This window comes from Amphibalanus amphitrite, unplaced genomic scaffold (genome assembly GCF_019059575.1).
Source record: "Amphibalanus amphitrite isolate SeventyFive unplaced genomic scaffold, NRLGWU_Aamphi_draft 000003F_arrow, whole genome shotgun sequence".
NCBI classification, from domain to species: domain Eukaryota; kingdom Metazoa; phylum Arthropoda; class Thecostraca; order Balanomorpha; family Balanidae; genus Amphibalanus; species Amphibalanus amphitrite.
The window spans coordinates 1,571,043-1,589,036 of record NW_024881500.1 but is presented as its reverse complement, the minus strand read 5'-3'; the positions used below and the strand labels follow the sequence as shown (position 1 = coordinate 1,589,036).

Sequence of the window (17,994 nt, the reverse complement as noted above, 5' to 3'; positions counted from 1 at the left end):
ATTACAATTTCAAATATCTCCAGATCAACGAATTATTTCTGCTAGTACCTAAGTATTTACCTACCAGAAGCTGGTATGAATAACAGATCGCATTGTGCCCCTGCAGAACAACATGTTCACCTCCCCGGACGGACTGGCACCAACACTGCTGCCCTGGGACACTGGAATGGGCGCGTCAGCGACCCTCGGCTGCACCACCCTGCACACGGAAACTAACGAGATGGCGGACGGGTCGTGCACCGCGGACCAGGCGGATGGCTACATGTGTCTCCACTCGTCAGGTACTACCTACGGTGACAATGATGCGAGAGGAAGGTTATGGCCTTTTTTAATGTTACGTCAACGTCTATGGTGCATGCAAGAAAATGAGCAAACTCAGCGTTTTTTATTACGTTATCTTTCGACTCGATCTGCGAATGTTAGCGGAACCCCACCGGACAGGTACCTACAGGTCTCGCGAGATTAAGCGGTAGGTTTTGCACTTTTACCTTTCCGGTTATATCTCAGAAACTAATCGATCTACGATGAAGCCATTTTACACGATCATGGCCGGCTTGTTATCCAACAAGTCGATCGCATAACACTTAAAAGTTAAAAGCTTAAGACAACGAAGATATAGCCTGATGTATACTAAATTTTCTAAGTGCATAACCTACCGCTAAAACCCGCGAGACCTGTACTTTGGCGTATAAAAGCCGCATTTTATGGTGCGGCAGGTTATGAGACTTGGATCTAAGGCAGCCAGACTAAGAGTGTCGGTAGGTACTGAAACAAGAGGGCATGGCTTCTCCGCCATTTCTAGGGATATGATGGTGTATGTCCCTGTTTGGCAGATCCAGCCAACTGTCCTGCCGGGTTTCTGCGTCTGCGAGGTCGCTGCTACTACTTCTCACCAACGACTGCCACCCATGCCGGTGCCAGCGCGGCCTGCTCGAAGCTGGCCTCCTCTCTGGCACAGATTGACTCGCGAGATACAGCGGTTAGTGGTGTAAATCGGTGACGTTAAGAATCTGGGCAATGGGCAAGGGTACGGATAGGCTGTCAAAAACATCACACGAATATTAGGTGCGATGAGTCACAAGTGGTTGTAAATCATATACGAGTATGCTCTTTCGTTATAGAGTGTGAGTTACTTAACGGCGATAATTAAGCCAATGCTTTGCTGCGATGTGGCTGACCTTATTGTAAAACTACAGATCGCACTGGCTTCCACTGATCTGTGGAATCGACGCTCATACAAATGGCTGGTCAGCCCAGCTCTCAACAGCGAAACAGGCCTGTGGCAAAACTACGACGGAACAATCGTGGGAGAGGTAGGTGCCTTATATAGGAGTCGGTGACTGTTATGATGTAAGTAATTTAAAGGCGTAACCCAACTCAGCCTATTGAGTATTCACATAACGGCCTAATACTTAGATTCAGCCAATTGAATTTAGGCGAATTCATGCAAACCTGCAAGCTATCTACCAAATGGGCCATTTGCTTGAGCGCTTATTATTTTGGCTGTGTCGCTGTACTACATTACAGTAATGTGTGTCATGTTGTCAGGATCTGTGGGACACGCCACCCAGCGGCCAGGACTGCGCTATCCTGGGGAGCTCATCGGATCATCAACTTCTCTCGCCTGTGGCCTGCACGGCTACCTACAAATACATCTGCGAGTGGCAGCCCGGTGAGACACCCAAACGTGAAATATCTATAGTATTTTTGATCAGTGGCTAAAATGAATCGTTTGCTTGGCGTCGCTAAATGTCTATTTTTCGCTATAGGTTAGCAATGCTGCTGTGGATAACTTTTTTTTCCTGTCGCGACCCTCGAAAGGACATCAGCTCCACAGCACACAAAGGTGGATGAATACAATATGACGGTGAGGCGATCCCAGACGACTAGGAAGTCCTTTTTTTGAAGCTAGGTCCTGCATTAAATATGAGCTTTTCGTGTTCGTTCTCAGGTGAGCTAAATATAGGTTCAGTGATGTTTATTTGCGGTATAACGACCATCCTTTATTCAAATAGGAAAACTACTGGTCGGTACGGCCTCGATTCAGTGAGAAACAAACCATTTTTAGACTGACTATGTCTGTTGGGTGGCTCGTCTTGTTGCCGCCCGAGGCCGTGTCTGATCAGCCGAGTGGCGTGATCACTGGTCAGACACGGCACTCATGGCCGAGTGCCGTGATTGGGCCTCACACCGGTCACGTGATCGCTGACCTTGATCCGGGCGTCTGGCGGGCCTCGGGCGAGCCAGGAAACCACAGGCTGTGCGACCGTCACTGCGTTTGAATAGCAAAACATTTTTGATGAACCGAAGAAACGAATTAATAGTTTTACTACGAGGACATCGCAACTTAGTAAAATGAGAATGCATTAATAATTATAAACGTATTACAAGCACATGCTAGGCCGTGCCGAAATAAGTACGAATTAATGATGGTAACAAGCAAATAAACAGCGTTTCTTCCGTTGCATATGCTTACCATCTTGAGCAAATATGTAGGCATAGTTAGGTATTACCTAATCCAGCATATGCCAGCAACCTGTTTGTAGATATTCCTTAAGAGTGAATTACATTCGTTCTTACAGAGCTGGTTGGCGACGCGGTACCAACAATCGATCCCGAGGGCGCCTGTTTTCTAGACGACCCTTACCCAAACGACCCAGACTTCAGAGGTAAGAGAAAATAGCGAGCTGACAGTTTATCCAGGATATTGCCTGCAGTACTGCGAATTGTAGTTTCATTCGCAGCTCAACCAGGCTAAATTAAATAACCGTTATATGTATCTTTTTAAGATAACTGTGATAAACGTTGTTTGTTTCACTTTAGAACTTTTCTCGCATACGTCTTAAAGTCACGAAAAGCTGACCAACATCTCACATGTGTCCAATTTCACTGCAGTGTCTCCCGGAGACTACGAACCTACCCAGCTAAGCCCCGACATCTGCAAGATCCGCTGCCAGGCTCTCAAGTTCATGTACGCAGGGGTGAAGAACGGAATGTTCTGCCTCTGTAGCAGTGTTTTGCGTGAGTAACTCAGCTTCATTAAATAGGTACATGTTTATAGGCGCTCAGATTACATCATGGTTTCTACAGGTCATCACTGACCGCTGAATTAGGGTGATTATAGCTTGTTTCGAGGCATTTTTTACATATCTAACGCAGCGATTATGAAAGACTATCGTATCAAGGCTTTTGTGATCAACTATCTTGAACTTGCATAGCGGCTAGTTGCGAATAAAGGTACAAATTAAAAAAAAACTTCGCAAAAATATTGGCCAATGATCTCTGTCTCAACACGGATATTATTGTTGGTTAATGCCCCATCCAGTTGGTTAATGCTCCAGCCTGTGCTCTGTGCCCTTACGGACGGCTCCGGTGAGACGTGTGGCATTACGTCCTATTTTATTGTGTCCCCACCCCATCTTTCAGGCATTGAGCGGGTATCCGCCAGTCTGTGCTCTGTGCCCTGTACGGACGGCTCCGGTGAGACGTGTGGCGGAGAAGGAGAGTACGTGCAAGTGTATCGCACAGGAGGCAAGGTCAGTCAACACACGCACTGCTTTTTTATTATCACATGCATTCAAATGTAGGTGAATGTTCCATCGTGATGATTGCAGAAATAACTTCTCACGGTGAAATGTTCTGACCTGGAATAAATACGTAAGCATGTTCGCGGATGGCATATTACTTATTACATTTTTGTGTGTACAGTGACTGTCCTACGTAAGCAATACCTTCCGCATGTCTGACTCTCGAACGTTCCGTCCGACAGGCTGACATTGAAGGCGTCACTTTGGACGTGGTCGAGAAGTACGTCCAGCCGGTCGGCACACCGTTCACATTCCAGGCGGCCTTCGAATCCGGTGAACAGGTTCTCATCTCGTAAGTCGAAAAGAAATTGGCAGTTGTAACTGCTGATATGCAAATGAATATAACGATAAAATTGTTATGGTATGAGAAAAGAAATTCCATTCGAAACGATCTCTCGGTAGGTATACTTGTGAAAACCTTGCCGATTATAATCTATATGCAGGTGAGCAAATGAGTTATTTCTAACATGTCTCTCAATCGTTAAATGACGCATTTCTCACGCACGTAACCGCAGATACGACTTCGGTGACGGTTCTGACGCCACGAAGCCAAAGCCCGCCGATGAGGCTACGACAGTCACCTACCAGTACCGATTGCCCGGCACCTATACGGTCACCGCCATCTTCACCGATGTACCGGGAGTGGCTAAGGTAAGAATAAACCTGCAGGGCAGTCGGCAGAGTAACAGACCTTAGCTGTCATGTGGTTTTCAGGTCTCTCAAACCCAAGAAAAATCCCCTGCCCTCTATATCTAGGTACCATTCCAGCCTCCTCGCAGCCGTTATCTGCACTCAGTGAGTGTCGATAACGATTCTGCTCCTCCTGCTCCTCCTCTCACAACTACAGCATCATCTTCATGACTTTGTCACGACCACAGTGCAATAGTCCGTGACAATGCTCCTCCCCTCAGCCGCGATACCATCAGACCACCGTGACGGTGAGTGAAGAGGTCGGCCAGCTGGAGCTCGACTGTCCGGACCTGACTGAGCCGGGGGACGAGATCAGCTGCCAGCTCTGGCTCACCACTGGCTCTCAGCTCAGCCTCACAGTCGAAATGGACCAGGGTTTCACCGACGGCGAGACCTACGCACTAGCCGGTGGGTGATAGAACGCATTTCATTGGGTTAACGTTCTTAGCATTTTGATTGGCAAAAGGGTGACTGTTTCTGGGCGAATAGCGTTATTTTGTTTTTATGACCGAAAGCTACCTTAGGTTACAAGATCCCGTGGCATGATTATTTACATACATGTAACGCATATAAATGGAGGCATTTATATATTGCACATGTATGTAAATCAACAACTTCGTCTGAGATGACTGGCGCATGGTTTACCACATAGCCTGAGTTATTGATACATGACTTTCTTTTTAGACTAGAGCAGAGTATTTATTCTAATCAGCGCGTGGTCATTCTCAGAGCCGTACGTTCGCGGCCTGGGCCAGACGCCGCCTCAGCATCCCACCACGCTCCTAAAGACCGGCGCGCCCAGTTTCCACCTGGGCGACCATTCAGCACCGCTGCTCTCCGGACACAGGAGCAAACGGAGCCTGTGAGCAACAATTCCAATTCGTATTTATAACGTGCTGAAAATGTGTGTTATAAGAATCTTGGAATATACGTTTTGCTGATGTAGTTCAGTTACTAGGCGATGCTGAACTTTGAGCACTTAATTCCTTACAAAGGCCGTTCGTTGAGTGTGTCGTGTGAGGACTTGACCGGCCACAGCTGCATAATTTATTTTGCATCTCCTATTTCAGCGACCGAACCGGCTTTGTTCCAAAGGACAGCAGTTTCCACAGCAACCCAGCTGGCGATGGAGCCAGTGTAGACACCGCAGCTGAACAGGCGGCCCCGGCTGGACAGACAGGTGATGTCTCAGGGATCGTAGTTAACATTCATTTATTTTAACCATTCAACCTTAAAAGATCCAATTCATCCCGCATTGCTCTCATAGCGCAATGAGAGCGTAACGATGATGTTATCAGTGGGTTCGCCAAGGTGGCTGGCTTGGCTTATCTTTGTTGTCAATCTTCTACATACCTTGTACCTTGTACCTTGTAGAATACGAGCTGCTTGAGGTGTTCTACACCTGTTTGTTTTACATCAATAGAAACATATGATATATGTTCATGCTTGCAGGCGAGTCATACGCTGCGACGACCATCATCATGCCGTGGGCCCGGGTTACTAGCCCGTCGGTATTGGTAGGCTTCGAGTATTATGCAGTCAAGGAGGGGACGCTAAAACTTGTGGTAAGTGAAACATGTCTTTATTCTTACTCTTTCATATGCACTGTAAATAAGTATTCAATCAGGCCAATTGGCCAGCAGTTGTGAATGACTACCATTTGGATGCTCGACGGTATCTTTTTTTATTGCTTGAACTATCGCTGCATTTATTTTTACTTTGGAGTGAAACATAAAGAGTCGTTATCTCTCGCACGCATTCTGCAGGTGTTCCGACCGACGTGCGGCGGCGGCACCTTCTGCCATTCGTCCGGCACCTGTGACAGCGAGCTCTGCTCGGATCTCGACCCGGAGACAGTGGCCTGCGAGGCCGGCGAGCCTACACGCCACTGCGACAGTGTGCTAACGTGAGTTCCATGTGTTTACAAGGAAATCGATGACACTGGTAATTTCAGATAACTCGCACCGGATACATTACATATGGCGAGTTTTCATAGACACAGAAGTTAATTCTTTATAACGGTCTCGCTGATTTTAAGTTGCGAGAGCGACGGCTTTGGAGCCAAATAAGGACGCTAGCTTGTTACGTTAAACGTTAGCTCGAGAAACATATTGCGACAACACAAGCTGGTTTATTTTCATTGATTTTTAACTATAGTTTGTTTTTTAAGTTCGACCCTCACTGTAAATATCTTTTTGGAAACAGCACGAGAATGGCTAGCTGAATTACTGAGAAAACTGGTTAGCGCACTTTGTATTGGAGATATGAACTAATATTTTCAAAATAAGTTTCTAACACCGATGATACACTGTTACGTTAAGCGCCGTGCGATTCATTAATTACTTTAGTTACACTTCCTGACAAGACCTCAATCCTTGTGACTGTGAGGCTGCAAATACCGAGCTGCGAGTGGGGGAAAAAGAAGCCAGGTAGAAATAATTTTGATACAATTGATCGTCTGCGAAATCATTGTGCGCCAACGAGTTTTCTCAGTAATTTAGCTTCCAATTCTCGTGCTGTGTTCAAAGAGACGTTTACAGTGAGGGTCGAACTTAGAAAAAACGAACTATAGCTATATATAAAATATCCTCGCACGGATTACTAATCAAACATGACCTGATGGCCTCACCGGCAGACCGTATGCCGGTCGCCATCCGTCTCGCCCCAGCCGACCACCGCGCCTCTGGTGGCGGCTTACGGAAACAGCAGCTCGCCGCTTACCGAGGGGCCCGGCTACACGGCCGTCTACTCGGTAATCGAGGAGGTAGCTGCCGTGGGCTACGGTAACCTGCTGGTGGAGTCGGGGCTGCAGACGGCTACCTGGCTACAGCCCGGGGATGTGATCGGCTACATCAGCCAGGGAGCCGTCATCGGATGGCGACCCACCGGCGAAGGCGAAGGTAAGGAAAGATTCAACAAAACGTTATTTTGTAGCGCTTTACATCAATATTGACAACAGATCATTGCATAAAGATCCAGCACACCGTTCCATGCTTCTATCCTCAGGAAACTGAAATCCTTCTCCTCCACGCCGCAACCCCCCTCCGGGCTGGACGGGCAACTTTATCTCATGCGGGCTGCTCCCTTGGAGCGGCACCGCTGCTCCCGAGGGAGCGCACCCCGTAGCCGGGTGCAGTGAGTACCTTGGGGCTGGGTGGCCTGTCCTCTGGACGGGCTCAGCCCCGGCGACTCACTAGGGTGCCTGCCCAGACCAATGTCTCCCCTATATCCTATCATCCTCCCGGCTCTGAAATGGTCTTAATGGACCGAGAAGGCCTAACCCAACAAAACAAACAAAATAAAGATCCAGCCAAAGGTCAATCATGTGTAATACAGCAGTGGCCAGCCGGTTGGACCTAACATAAATTAACCCTCAGTTTTGTGCTAATTAGTTTATCATTGCAATCACAATCTATCTTACATTGACCCGCTATTCGACAGATCCGGAGATAGGAATCCAGGGCGGCTCGCTGGCCGACGCGGGCTCATCCGGCGAGATGAGGTCCCGTCACTACCTGAGGGCCATCGTATCGTCCCCCGTTCAGCTGACCATCAACCACACGTACGACGTGGTGGGCGCCTACCAGGCGTTCGCCAGGGTGGTGACCACGGGCGACATTTCGTCCGAGACGAGCGCCGGCCAGGCCATCGATGTCCAGGTAGGGTCAGACTGAATCAGCCGGTTGGTGGGGCTTCTCGGTACTCAGTGGGGGCGGGTGAAGGTTAGGTCGGCTTGGGTCGGGTCGGGTCAGGTTAGGTGAGGTAGGTGAAGATGAAATAGGTTGCATCAGAGAAGGTCCAACCTGGTCAGATTGGGTCAGGTTAGGGTCAGGCTGGGTAAGGTTGAGGTAATGTAGATTGGGTCAGGCTCGCAACGTTGGGTCATGTTGGGTCAAGCAGGGTTGTGTTGGACAAATTATTTAGAAAGCTGAGGCAACCGAAAGCCACCGATTGACGTTCGGATACCGTCCGCTGACTACGCTCCCCGTCGACCCGGGGCAGGTCCCTATCACCGGGTTCCGTGTGACTCTGGATCCGGAGCACGTGACCACCAACAATAAGACGAACGCCACCGTCTACATGAAGACGGGAAGCTTTGTCACCATCACGTTCGACTTCGGAGAGACGCATCTGGGCGCCAAAAAAGTGGTTATGGAGTCCGACAGTAAGCAGCGATGATGTTGCAACGAAGTGCATGCATGATAAAAATAAAAGTTTTTCCAGATAAACTCTGTAACTCATGCAAACTAAGCACATATAAACAGGTAATATGTCAAAGTAAATTCAATAAGCATTGTACATGTACATGACTCGCTAGTCACTACGTCCTGGTTTCATTTCAGTAATCGAAGACGGCGGCTGGTCGCACATCTACTGGTACAAGCTGGGTGACCCGGGACCACGCTACGTGCTCATCACTGCAGAGAACAAGTGGGGTCGGGAGACGTACCGCCACACGTTGTACGTGCAACGGGCTGTCACCGACAAATGGTACCTGGTGGACAACGCGCCCGTCCTCTGGCCCATTCCCGGTGAGTAGCCTCTACCTGACCCGTGGTCAGTACCTGGTGGACAACGCGCCCCTCCTGGTGAGTGATCCTCTGTCTCTGGTCTCAACGTCCTGCCGTCAGTCGTCTTGGTCAGCAACTGTATTCCGTGGTCCAATATCTTTCTTGACCATTTCCATCATTAACTTGATATCGAATACCGATGCCTTCCCGCAGGTGACGTCAATTTCACGGTGGTGTTTTCCCGCAGGTGACGTCAATTTCACGGTGGTCTTCCCGGCGGGTGTACCGATGCCCACCATGGCCTCTGCCGAGCTGTACACTGGCGACGGGTTTGTGTTCGAGTGGGAGATTCCCGAGGAGCGCGAGGCAGACGAGATCTACGAGATCGGCTTCAACAGGTATGGAGGGCGTGGCGTCAGCCAGCCATGGGCACTAACGTGATTTGCTGTGAGGTTATTTATACATTGACAAAAAAAACTATGTTACATTAGAATATGCACATAATTCAACTTTTGCTTCGATATTCGGCGACTTTTTAGTCATTAAATGATTCTAATTATCTGAGCATACGAGCACTTTTTACTCAGTCATAACTATGCTTCTTTACACAGTACATTTAGAGAAATTTGAGTCAGTATAAGAGGACATTCCATACATATTCGATTGTATAAATTTGTATTGGACAGTTGAAGTTCACACCATCAACGATGCAGATAATTTATCCTCCGGATTTTTCTTCAGGACATACGATAGCGAAGGAGGGTACCGCGCCACCCTCCGTATCTTCAACCTGGCTTCAGAGTTCACGATGACGAATCGCGTTCCCGTGTGGGCCGAGATCAAAAACCTCACAACATCGGCCTACTATCTTCCATTCCTGCCGATTGGTGAGGGTTTGAACGAAGATCAACAGCAAAGATCAATTGAGTTATCATAAATAAAGGGTTACAAGTAAAATAATGACCTGAAATATTATACAGACCCTGGGCGATTCGCACAACCCCAGGTTCTATCTTTACTTCATAGTTCATACCATGCAAAATGTGTTGCCCACGGCACAAACATCCTGTCATTTCTAAAGCCATGATTTATAGGCGTCGGTGCTTATATGATGAAAGTGAGTATTACGTGACCTTGAATTCTTCATTTCCCAGGTGGCGAAATATATTCGACTGGCCATGGTCCCGAGTACAACTCATTCCCGATCGAGAGAAATGTGTCCTTCTTCCTGAACATGACCCAGGGGAAGGTGTTCCAGTACATTCTGGAAATGGACAACGGGACGTTCCTCACGAACTCCTCAACGTCACCCGTCGACTACATTTTCCCAGAGGTAAGCGAGCCCTTACGTTGTAAGACGTAAATATCCGCTCTTCTGTTATGGAAAACATACCCAAGAGGGCGAGAAATAAAGGAAATGCATTTTGCTCTGGTGACCACTAAGCTATGTTTTTTTTTTGTTTTTTTTTTAGCTAGGGATTGGCTGAGCGCGTCGACGGATGAAATTGACTTTTGCATAATTTGTGTGTTTTTTTTTTTAATTTGAGGCCAGAAAAGCTGCTCAAGACTAGTTGAATTTCGTAACTCCCCACGGTTTTTGATGTGTGGACACAGGTGTTCAGTCTGTCTCCATTTCCACCGATATGCTAACTAGATCCTGCTCAAAGAATTAGAGGCTCATCATCACCCCTTTGCACTGCTTCAGCCGGGGACGTACTCCGTCAGTCTGTACGGCTGGAACCCGCTGCAGGGAAGGTCTACCCCCATCAACACGACCGTCAAAGGTAACGTGACACGTGTCAGGACATAGCAATACACCCTCTACTTGTCACTTGGCACCGTAAATACATGAATGTCTGCCCATTTCATTTGGATTCAGGGTCGTCAGTCATCTCCGATTGTCTAATCTAGCCTCACCGTTCCAATTCTTTATTCCAGTTCTGGAGTCGGCGGTGAACATTATCATTGACGACTACCTGATGGTGTCCGAGGCCAAATCACCCAAGATGTTCGAGATCCGCATGGCCTCGATCGGCACATATGCCTGCCTCATCTGGAACCCCGGCGACGGCTCCAGTAAGCGAAGAAATCGACATATTTCAGCGTCAGTCTAAAGATTACGTGTAAAACAAATAATACCTCGATAAAACCATAATAATAAAGAAGGTCTGTCGTTGAGTTTATTGTCTTAATTTATTTACATGGCTTGCGGAGTAACTAAAAGTAGCTGAAGTATTACTGATATACGTAAGTAGCACTGGAGACAGGATTAAAACGTCACTGAAAATCACGCATGGGATCGCCATTCGCATCAGCAAGCCCGTATTTTTCAGAGCTGCATGGCTTCGGTGACCGCGACACGTGCAGCGATAAGTACGACGATGGGTCCTATATCTACAGTAACGAGATAAAAAATCCCATGCCAATGACGGTAAGCGGATTCTTCTTCCGATGCGGTATCACAGATCTCTCTACTACCATTTTCTAGCAGTCTGCAACCGACGATTAGCTCACTTTTCAACATCAAAATACATGAACTTGAAACATTTATCTATGTAGGATAGCCGGGCTGTCCATCAACTGCATAAATACGCTGGCAATTTGTTGACTTTATGTTAGGTTACCTCTAATCATCTAGTGGTCTCATTTCGTAACAGCAATAACAGCATAACTCATAAGTCCAATTGCTTATTGCTTTTTTAGTGTCGAAATTCGGTAGTTACAGAACGGATGCAATAGCAAATCCAAATCCTTTCTCGTAACACCCAACTACTTGTGCGTCATTCCAGTGGGTGTACAACCAGAAGGGCGAGTACACGATGAGCGTGCACGCGTTCAACTTCCTCTCGGAGACGCGCTACGAGCTGCAGTTCACGGTGTCGTCCATTCCGTGTCGGCCACCGGACCTTATGATTCGAGACAACTCCACAGAGTTCTGGAACCCCAAGGTAATGACCGACCCTGTCTGAGAGGGTGGGTGAGGTTCCGAGGTCACTAAATATATGTCTTATGTATATTGATAACAATCTACTATTTATAAATCTTAAAAAGTCCGCCGCCGGTTACTCCCAAAAAGGCTTATTGCGGCGCCGTCGATTCATGCAGGAGGGTGAAATTTTCACGACTCGTGGGTCACGTCATTCAACAGGTCGTATTAAATTTTGGGCACGATGCGGCCGGGGGTGCGCCCGTGGCGCGTGCTCATGTGCGCCATAGGGTTAGCATTAGAATCGGCAAAAACAGGCTATTGCTCGGGAACGGTAAGGGCTACGGGGGTGAAATTTTCACGCCAAGTCGACCGCGTGCACTCATTTGTCGTAATCAATTTTCGACGGTGTGGGTTCAGCGGTGTGCACGTGGTGGGGCCGCGGTCGGCGCCGAGCAAAACGCTCGTGCTTTAGGCTCAGTTGTTCGCTTAAAAACCTGAGTGAAAATAATCAGACAACGAAGGCCGACACAAGGCACCGCTCGCCAAGGGGATTCGCCAGTAAATACAATAAATTTGTTTTTGCAATATCTCAGCCGTTTCTGGGCCGATTTAGCTGAAACTTGGACTGTCGGTGGTAGTTTAGGGTAGTGTAGTGTAGGGTAGTGTAGGGGTAGGGGTAGGGTAGGGTAGGGTAGGGTAAGGTAGGGGTAGGGTAGGGTAGGGTAGGGTAGGGTAGGTTAGGGTAGGGTAGGGTAGGGTAGGGTAGGGTAGGGTAGGGTAGGGTAGGGTAGGGTAGGGTAGGGTAGGGTAGGGTAAGGGTAGGGTAAGGTTAGGGTAGGGTAGGGTAGGGTAGGGTAGTAGGGTAGGGTAGGGTAGGGACTAGGGTAGGGTAAGGTAGGGTAGGGTAGCGTAGGGTAGGGTAGAGTTAGGTAGGGTAGAATTAGGTAGGGTAGGGTAGGGTAGGGTATAGTAGGGTAGGTTAGGGTAGTAGCCAGTAGGGTAGGGTATGGTAGGGTAGGGTAGGGTAGGGTAGGGTAGGGTAGGGTAGGGTAGGGTAGGGTAAGGTAGGGTAGGGTAGGGTAGTGTAAGGGTAGGGTATGGTAGGGTAGGGTAGGGTAGGGTAGGGTAGGGTAGGGTAGGGTAGGGTAGGGTAGTGTAAGGGTAGGGTAGGGTAGGGTAGGTTAGTGTAGGAGTAGGGTAGGGTAGGGTAGGAGTAGGGTAGGGGTAGGGTAGGGTAGGGTAGGGTAGGGTAGTGTAAGGGTAGGGTATGGTAGGGTAGGGTAGGGTAGGGTAGTGTAAGGGTAGGGTAGGGTAGGGTAGGGTAGGGTAGGGTAGTGTAAAGGTAGTGTAAAGGTAGGGTAGGGTAGGGTAGGGTAGGAGTAGGGTAGGGTAGGGTAAGGGTAGGGTAAGGTAGGGTGGGGTAGGGTAGGGTTGGAGTAGGGTAGGGTAGGGTAGGGTAGGGTAGGGTAGGGTAGGTAGGGTAGGGTAGGGTAGGGTAGGGTAGGGTATGGTAGGGTAGGGTAGGGTAGGGTAGTGTAGGGGTAGGGTAGGGTAGGGTAGGGTAGGGTAGTGTAGGGGTAGGGTAGGGTAGGGTAGGGTAGGGTAGGGTAGGGTAGGGTAGGTTAGGGTAGGGTAGGGTAGTGTAGGGGTAGGGTAGGGTAGGGTAGGGTAGGGTAGGGTAGGGTAGGGTATGGTACTACCATACAAAACACTTGAACACCCCGCACCTATCACCAACCCTTACAGTTTAATTAAAAACAGCTACCCAAATCTATCCAAATAATACATCTTAAAATACAAGTCAATCACCCAAACTAATGCACCCGTAACATAACATAAATCAAAACATATGCAGTTATCGCGTAAACCTGTACCTCTAGTCTACTATTATAAATCTTAAAAAGTCCGCCGCCGCCCACGCCCACGCCGCCGTCGGGGTTACTCCCAAAAACGCTTATTGCGGTGCCGTCGATTGACGCAGGATGGTGAAATTTTTACCACTCGTGGGTCACGTAAATGAACAGGTCGTAATAAATTTTGGGCACGATGCGGCCGGGGGTGCGCCCGTGGCGCGTGCTCATGTGCGCCATAGGGTTAGCATTAGAATCGCCAAAAACAGGCTATTGCTCGGGAACGGTAAGGGCTACGGGGGTGAAATTTTCGCTGTAAGTCGATCGCGTGCACTCATTTGTCGTATTAAATTCTTGAGAGGGTGGGTTCAGCGGTGTGCACGTGATGGGGCCGCGACCGGCGCCGAGCAGAGGGCACGTGCTTTAGGCTCAGTTGTTCGCCTAAAAACTGACTGGAAATAATCAGAGCCGGAAGGTCATTGACCTTTGACAACGAATACCAGCGCCGGGCACCCCTCGCCAAGGGGATTCGCCAGTAAATACGATAAATTTGTTTTTGCAATATCTCAGCCGTTTCTGGGCCGATTTAGCTGAAACTTGGACTATCGGTGGTAGTGTAGGGTAGGGTAGGGTAGGGGTAGGGGTAGGGTAGGGTAGGGTAGGGGTAGGGTTGGGTAGGGTAGGGTAGGGTAGTGTAGGGTTAGGGGTAGGGTAGGGTAGGGGTAGGGTATGGTAGGGTAGGGTAGGGTAGGGTAGGGTAGGGTAGTGTAGGGTTAGGGTAGGGTAGGGGTAGGGGTAGGGTAGGGTAGGGTAGGGTAGGGTAGGGTAGGGTAGGGTAGTGCAAGGGTAGGGTAGGGTAGCGGTAGGGTAGGGTAGGGTAGGGCAGGGCAGGGCGGGGTAGGGTAGGGTAGGGTAGTGTAGGGGTAGGTAGGGTAGGGGTAGGGTATGGTAGGATAGGGTAGGTTAGGGTAGTGTAGGGGTAGGGGTAGGGTAGGGTAGGGTAGGGTAAGGGTAGGGTAGGGTAGTGTAAGGGTAGGCTAGGGTAGGGTAGGGTACGGTAGGGTAGGGGTAGGGTAGTGTAGGGTAGGGTAGTGCAAAGGTAGGGTAGGGTATGGTAGGGTAGGGTAGTGTAGGGTAGTGTAGGGGTAGGGTAGGGTAAGGGTAGGGTAGGGTAGGGTAGGGTAGGGTAGGGTAGTGTAAGGGTAGGGTAGGGTAGGGTAGGGTAGGGTATTGTACGGTAGGGTAGGGGTAGGGTAGGGTAGGGTAGGGTAGGGTAGGGTAGGGTAGGGTAGTGTAAGGGTAGGGTAGGGTATGGTAGGGTAGGGTAGGGTAGGGTAGGGTAGGGTAGGGTAGGTAAGGTAGGGTAGGGAGGGTAGGGTAGGGTAGTGGTAAGGTAGGGTAGGGTAGGGTAGTGGTAAGGTATACCCTACCTACCCTACCCTACCTCTACCCCTACCCTACCCTACCCTACCCTACCCTACCCTACGCTACCCCTACCCTACCCTGCCCTACCACTACCCTACCCTACAATCCCCTACCCTACCCTACCCCTACTCCTACCCTATCCTGCCCTACCCTACCCTACCCTCCCCTACCCTACCCTACCCTACCCTACCCTACCCTACCCTACCCTACCCTACCCTACCCTACCCTACTCCTACACTAACCTACCCTACCCTACCCTATCCTACCCTACCCTACCCTATCCTATCCTATCCTACCCTACCCTACCCTACCCTACCCAACCCTTTCACTACCCTACCCTACCCTTACACCACACTACCCTACCCTACCCTACCCTACCCTACCCTACCCCTACCCTACCCTACCCTACCCCTACACTACCCTACCCTACCCTACAGGTAGGGTAGGGTAGGGGTAGTGAAAGGGTTGAAAGGGGTAGTGAAAGGGTCAATTTAGTGAAAAGTCAATTATGAAATGAAAGGGTCAATTGAAAGGGTCAATTAGAAAAAAGGTAGTGAAAAGGTCAAAGTTGAAAGGGGTAGTGAAAGGGTCAATATAGGGGTAGGGTAGGGGTAGGGGTAGGGGTAGGGTAGGGAAGGGTAGGGTAGTGTAGGGGTAGGGTAGGGTAGGGTAGGGTAGGGTAGGGTAGGGTGGGGTGGGGTAGGGTAGGGTAGGGTAGGGTAGGGTAGGGTAGGGACTAGGGTAGGGTAGGGTAGGGTAGGGTAGTGTAGGGGTAGGGTAGGGTAGGGTAGGGTAGGGTAGGTTAGGGTAGGGTAGGGTAAGGGTAGGGTAGGGTAGTGTAAGGGTAGGGTAGTGTAGGGTAGGGTAGGGTAGGGTAGGGTAGGGTAGGGTGGGGACTAGGGTAGGGTAGGGTAGGGTAAGGTAGGGTAGGGTAGGGTAGGGTAGGGTAGGGTAGGGTAGGGTAGGGTAAGGTAGTAGGGTAGAGTAGGGTATGGTAGGGTAGGGTTGCGTTCAGTAACATCCTAACTTACAAAGGGCTCAAACAACTCGCATGCATCACCATCATACTTTACAGTTCAATTAAAAGCAGTTACCCAGTTCTACAAAAATCATACCAATAAAAATGCAAGTTTCTACACCCAAACCAATGCATCCGTTAATCATACATATCAAAACATACAGTTATCGCGTAAACCTGTACCTCTAGTCTACTATTAGAAAAAAGGTAGTGAAAAGGTCAAAGTTGAAAGGGGTAGTGAAAGGGTCAATATAGGGGTAGGGTAGGGGTAGGGGTAGGGGTAGGGTAGGGAAGGGTAGGGTAGTGTAGGGGTAGGGTAGGGTAGGGTAGGGTAGGGTAGGGTAGGGTGGGGTGGGGTAGGGTAGGGTAGGGTAGGGTAGGGTAGGGTAGGGACTAGGGTAGGGTAGGGTAGGGTAGGGTAGTGTAGGGGTAGGGTAGGGTAGGGTAGGGTAGGGTAGGTTAGGGTAGGGTAGGGTAAGGGTAGGGTAGGGTAGTGTAAGGGTAGGGTAGTGTAGGGTAGGGTAGGGTAGGGTAGGGTAGGGTAGGGTGGGGACTAGGGTAGGGTAGGGTAGGGTAAGGTAGGGTAGGGTAGGGTAGGGTAGGGTAGGGTAGGGTAGGGTAGGGTAAGGTAGTAGGGTAGAGTAGGGTATGGTAGGGTAGGGTTGCGTTCAGTAACATCCTAACTTACAAAGGGCTCAAACAACTCGCATGCATCACCATCATACTTTACAGTTCAATTAAAAGCAGTTACCCAGTTCTACAAAAATCATACCAATAAAAATGCAAGTTTCTACACCCAAACCAATGCATCCGTTAATCATACATATCAAAACATACAGTTATCGCGTAAACCTGTACCTCTAGTCTACTATTATAAATCTTAAAAAGTCCGCCCACGCCGCCCACGCCGCCGTCGGGGTTACGCAGTCGGTGTTACTCCCAAAAACGCCTATTGCGGCGCCGTCGATTGACGCACTAGGGTGAAATTTTCACGACTCGTGGGTCACGTAATTCAACAGGTCGTATTAAATTTTGGGCACGATGTGGCCGGGGGTGCGCCCGTGGCGCGTGTTCATGTGCGCCATGGGGTAAGCATTAGAATCGCGACCGGCGCCGAGCAGAGGGCATGACGTGCTTTAGGCTCAGTTTCTTCGCTTGCAAACCTGAGCGAAATCAGAGCCGGGAGGTCGTTGACCTTTGGCAATGAATACCGACGCCGGGCACCGCTCGCCAAGGGGATTCGCCAGTAAATACAATTAATTTGTTTTTGCAATATCTCAGCCGTTTCTGGGCCGATTTAGCTGAAACCTGGACTGTCGGTGGTATAGTGTAGGGTAGGGTAGGGTAGTGTAGGGGTAGGGTAGGGTAGGGTAGGGGTAGGGTAGGGTAGGGTAGGGTAGGGTAGGGTAGTGTGGTGTAAGGGTAGGGTAGGGTAGTGAAAGGGTTGGGTAGGGTAGGGTAGGGTAGGGTAGGATAGGATAGGATAGGGTAGGGTAGGGTAGGATAGGGTAGGGTAGGGTAGGTTAGTGTAGGAGTAGGGTAGGGTAGGGTAGGGTAGGGTAGGGTAGGGTAGGGTAGGGTAGGGTAGGGTAGGGTAGGGGAGGGTAGGGTAGGGTAGGGCAGGATAGGGTAGGAGTAGGGGTAGGGTAGGGTAGGGGATTGTAGGGTAGGGTAGTGGTAGGGCAGGGTAGGGTAGGGGTAGCGTAGGGTAGGGTAGGGTAGGGTAGGGTAGGGTAGGGTAGGGTAGGGGTAGAGGTAGGGTAGGGTAGTGTAGGGGTAGGGTAGGGTAGGGTAGGGTAGGGTATGGGGTAGGGTAGGATAGGGTAGGGATAGGGTAGGGATAGGGTAGGGGTAGGGTTGAGTTAAAAAGGGCCCAACATACAAAACACTTGAGCACCCCGCCACTATCACCATCCCTTACAGTTCAATTAAAATCAGCTACCAAATCTACCCAAATAATACAGCTAAAAATACAAGTTAATCA

At 49.5% G+C, this 17,994-nt stretch overlaps 1 protein-coding gene across 1 annotated transcript in view; it reads left to right on the top strand.

Annotated features, from left to right (window-relative positions):
* Positions 1–17,994, top strand: part of LOC122370418 — a 65,085-nt gene that overhangs the window by 4,073 nt on the left and 43,018 nt on the right. Inside the window, exons 5-29 of the mRNA XM_043346077.1 lie at positions 107–281; positions 834–979; positions 1,197–1,313; positions 1,549–1,672; positions 2,583–2,669; positions 2,896–3,021; positions 3,427–3,536; positions 3,770–3,879; positions 4,103–4,238; positions 4,499–4,685; positions 5,007–5,139; positions 5,348–5,457; positions 5,730–5,842; positions 6,044–6,175; positions 6,913–7,177; positions 7,719–7,936; positions 8,280–8,442; positions 8,621–8,809; positions 9,036–9,186; positions 9,530–9,675; positions 9,943–10,121; positions 10,494–10,572; positions 10,727–10,864; positions 11,122–11,219; positions 11,578–11,736. Coding sequence (XP_043202012.1) covers positions 107–281; positions 834–979; positions 1,197–1,313; positions 1,549–1,672; positions 2,583–2,669; positions 2,896–3,021; positions 3,427–3,536; positions 3,770–3,879; positions 4,103–4,238; positions 4,499–4,685; positions 5,007–5,139; positions 5,348–5,457; positions 5,730–5,842; positions 6,044–6,175; positions 6,913–7,177; positions 7,719–7,936; positions 8,280–8,442; positions 8,621–8,809; positions 9,036–9,186; positions 9,530–9,675; positions 9,943–10,121; positions 10,494–10,572; positions 10,727–10,864; positions 11,122–11,219; positions 11,578–11,736 — 3,591 coding nt within the window. The remainder of the gene's footprint in view (positions 1–106; positions 282–833; positions 980–1,196; positions 1,314–1,548; positions 1,673–2,582; positions 2,670–2,895; positions 3,022–3,426; positions 3,537–3,769; positions 3,880–4,102; positions 4,239–4,498; positions 4,686–5,006; positions 5,140–5,347; positions 5,458–5,729; positions 5,843–6,043; positions 6,176–6,912; positions 7,178–7,718; positions 7,937–8,279; positions 8,443–8,620; positions 8,810–9,035; positions 9,187–9,529; positions 9,676–9,942; positions 10,122–10,493; positions 10,573–10,726; positions 10,865–11,121; positions 11,220–11,577; positions 11,737–17,994) is intronic.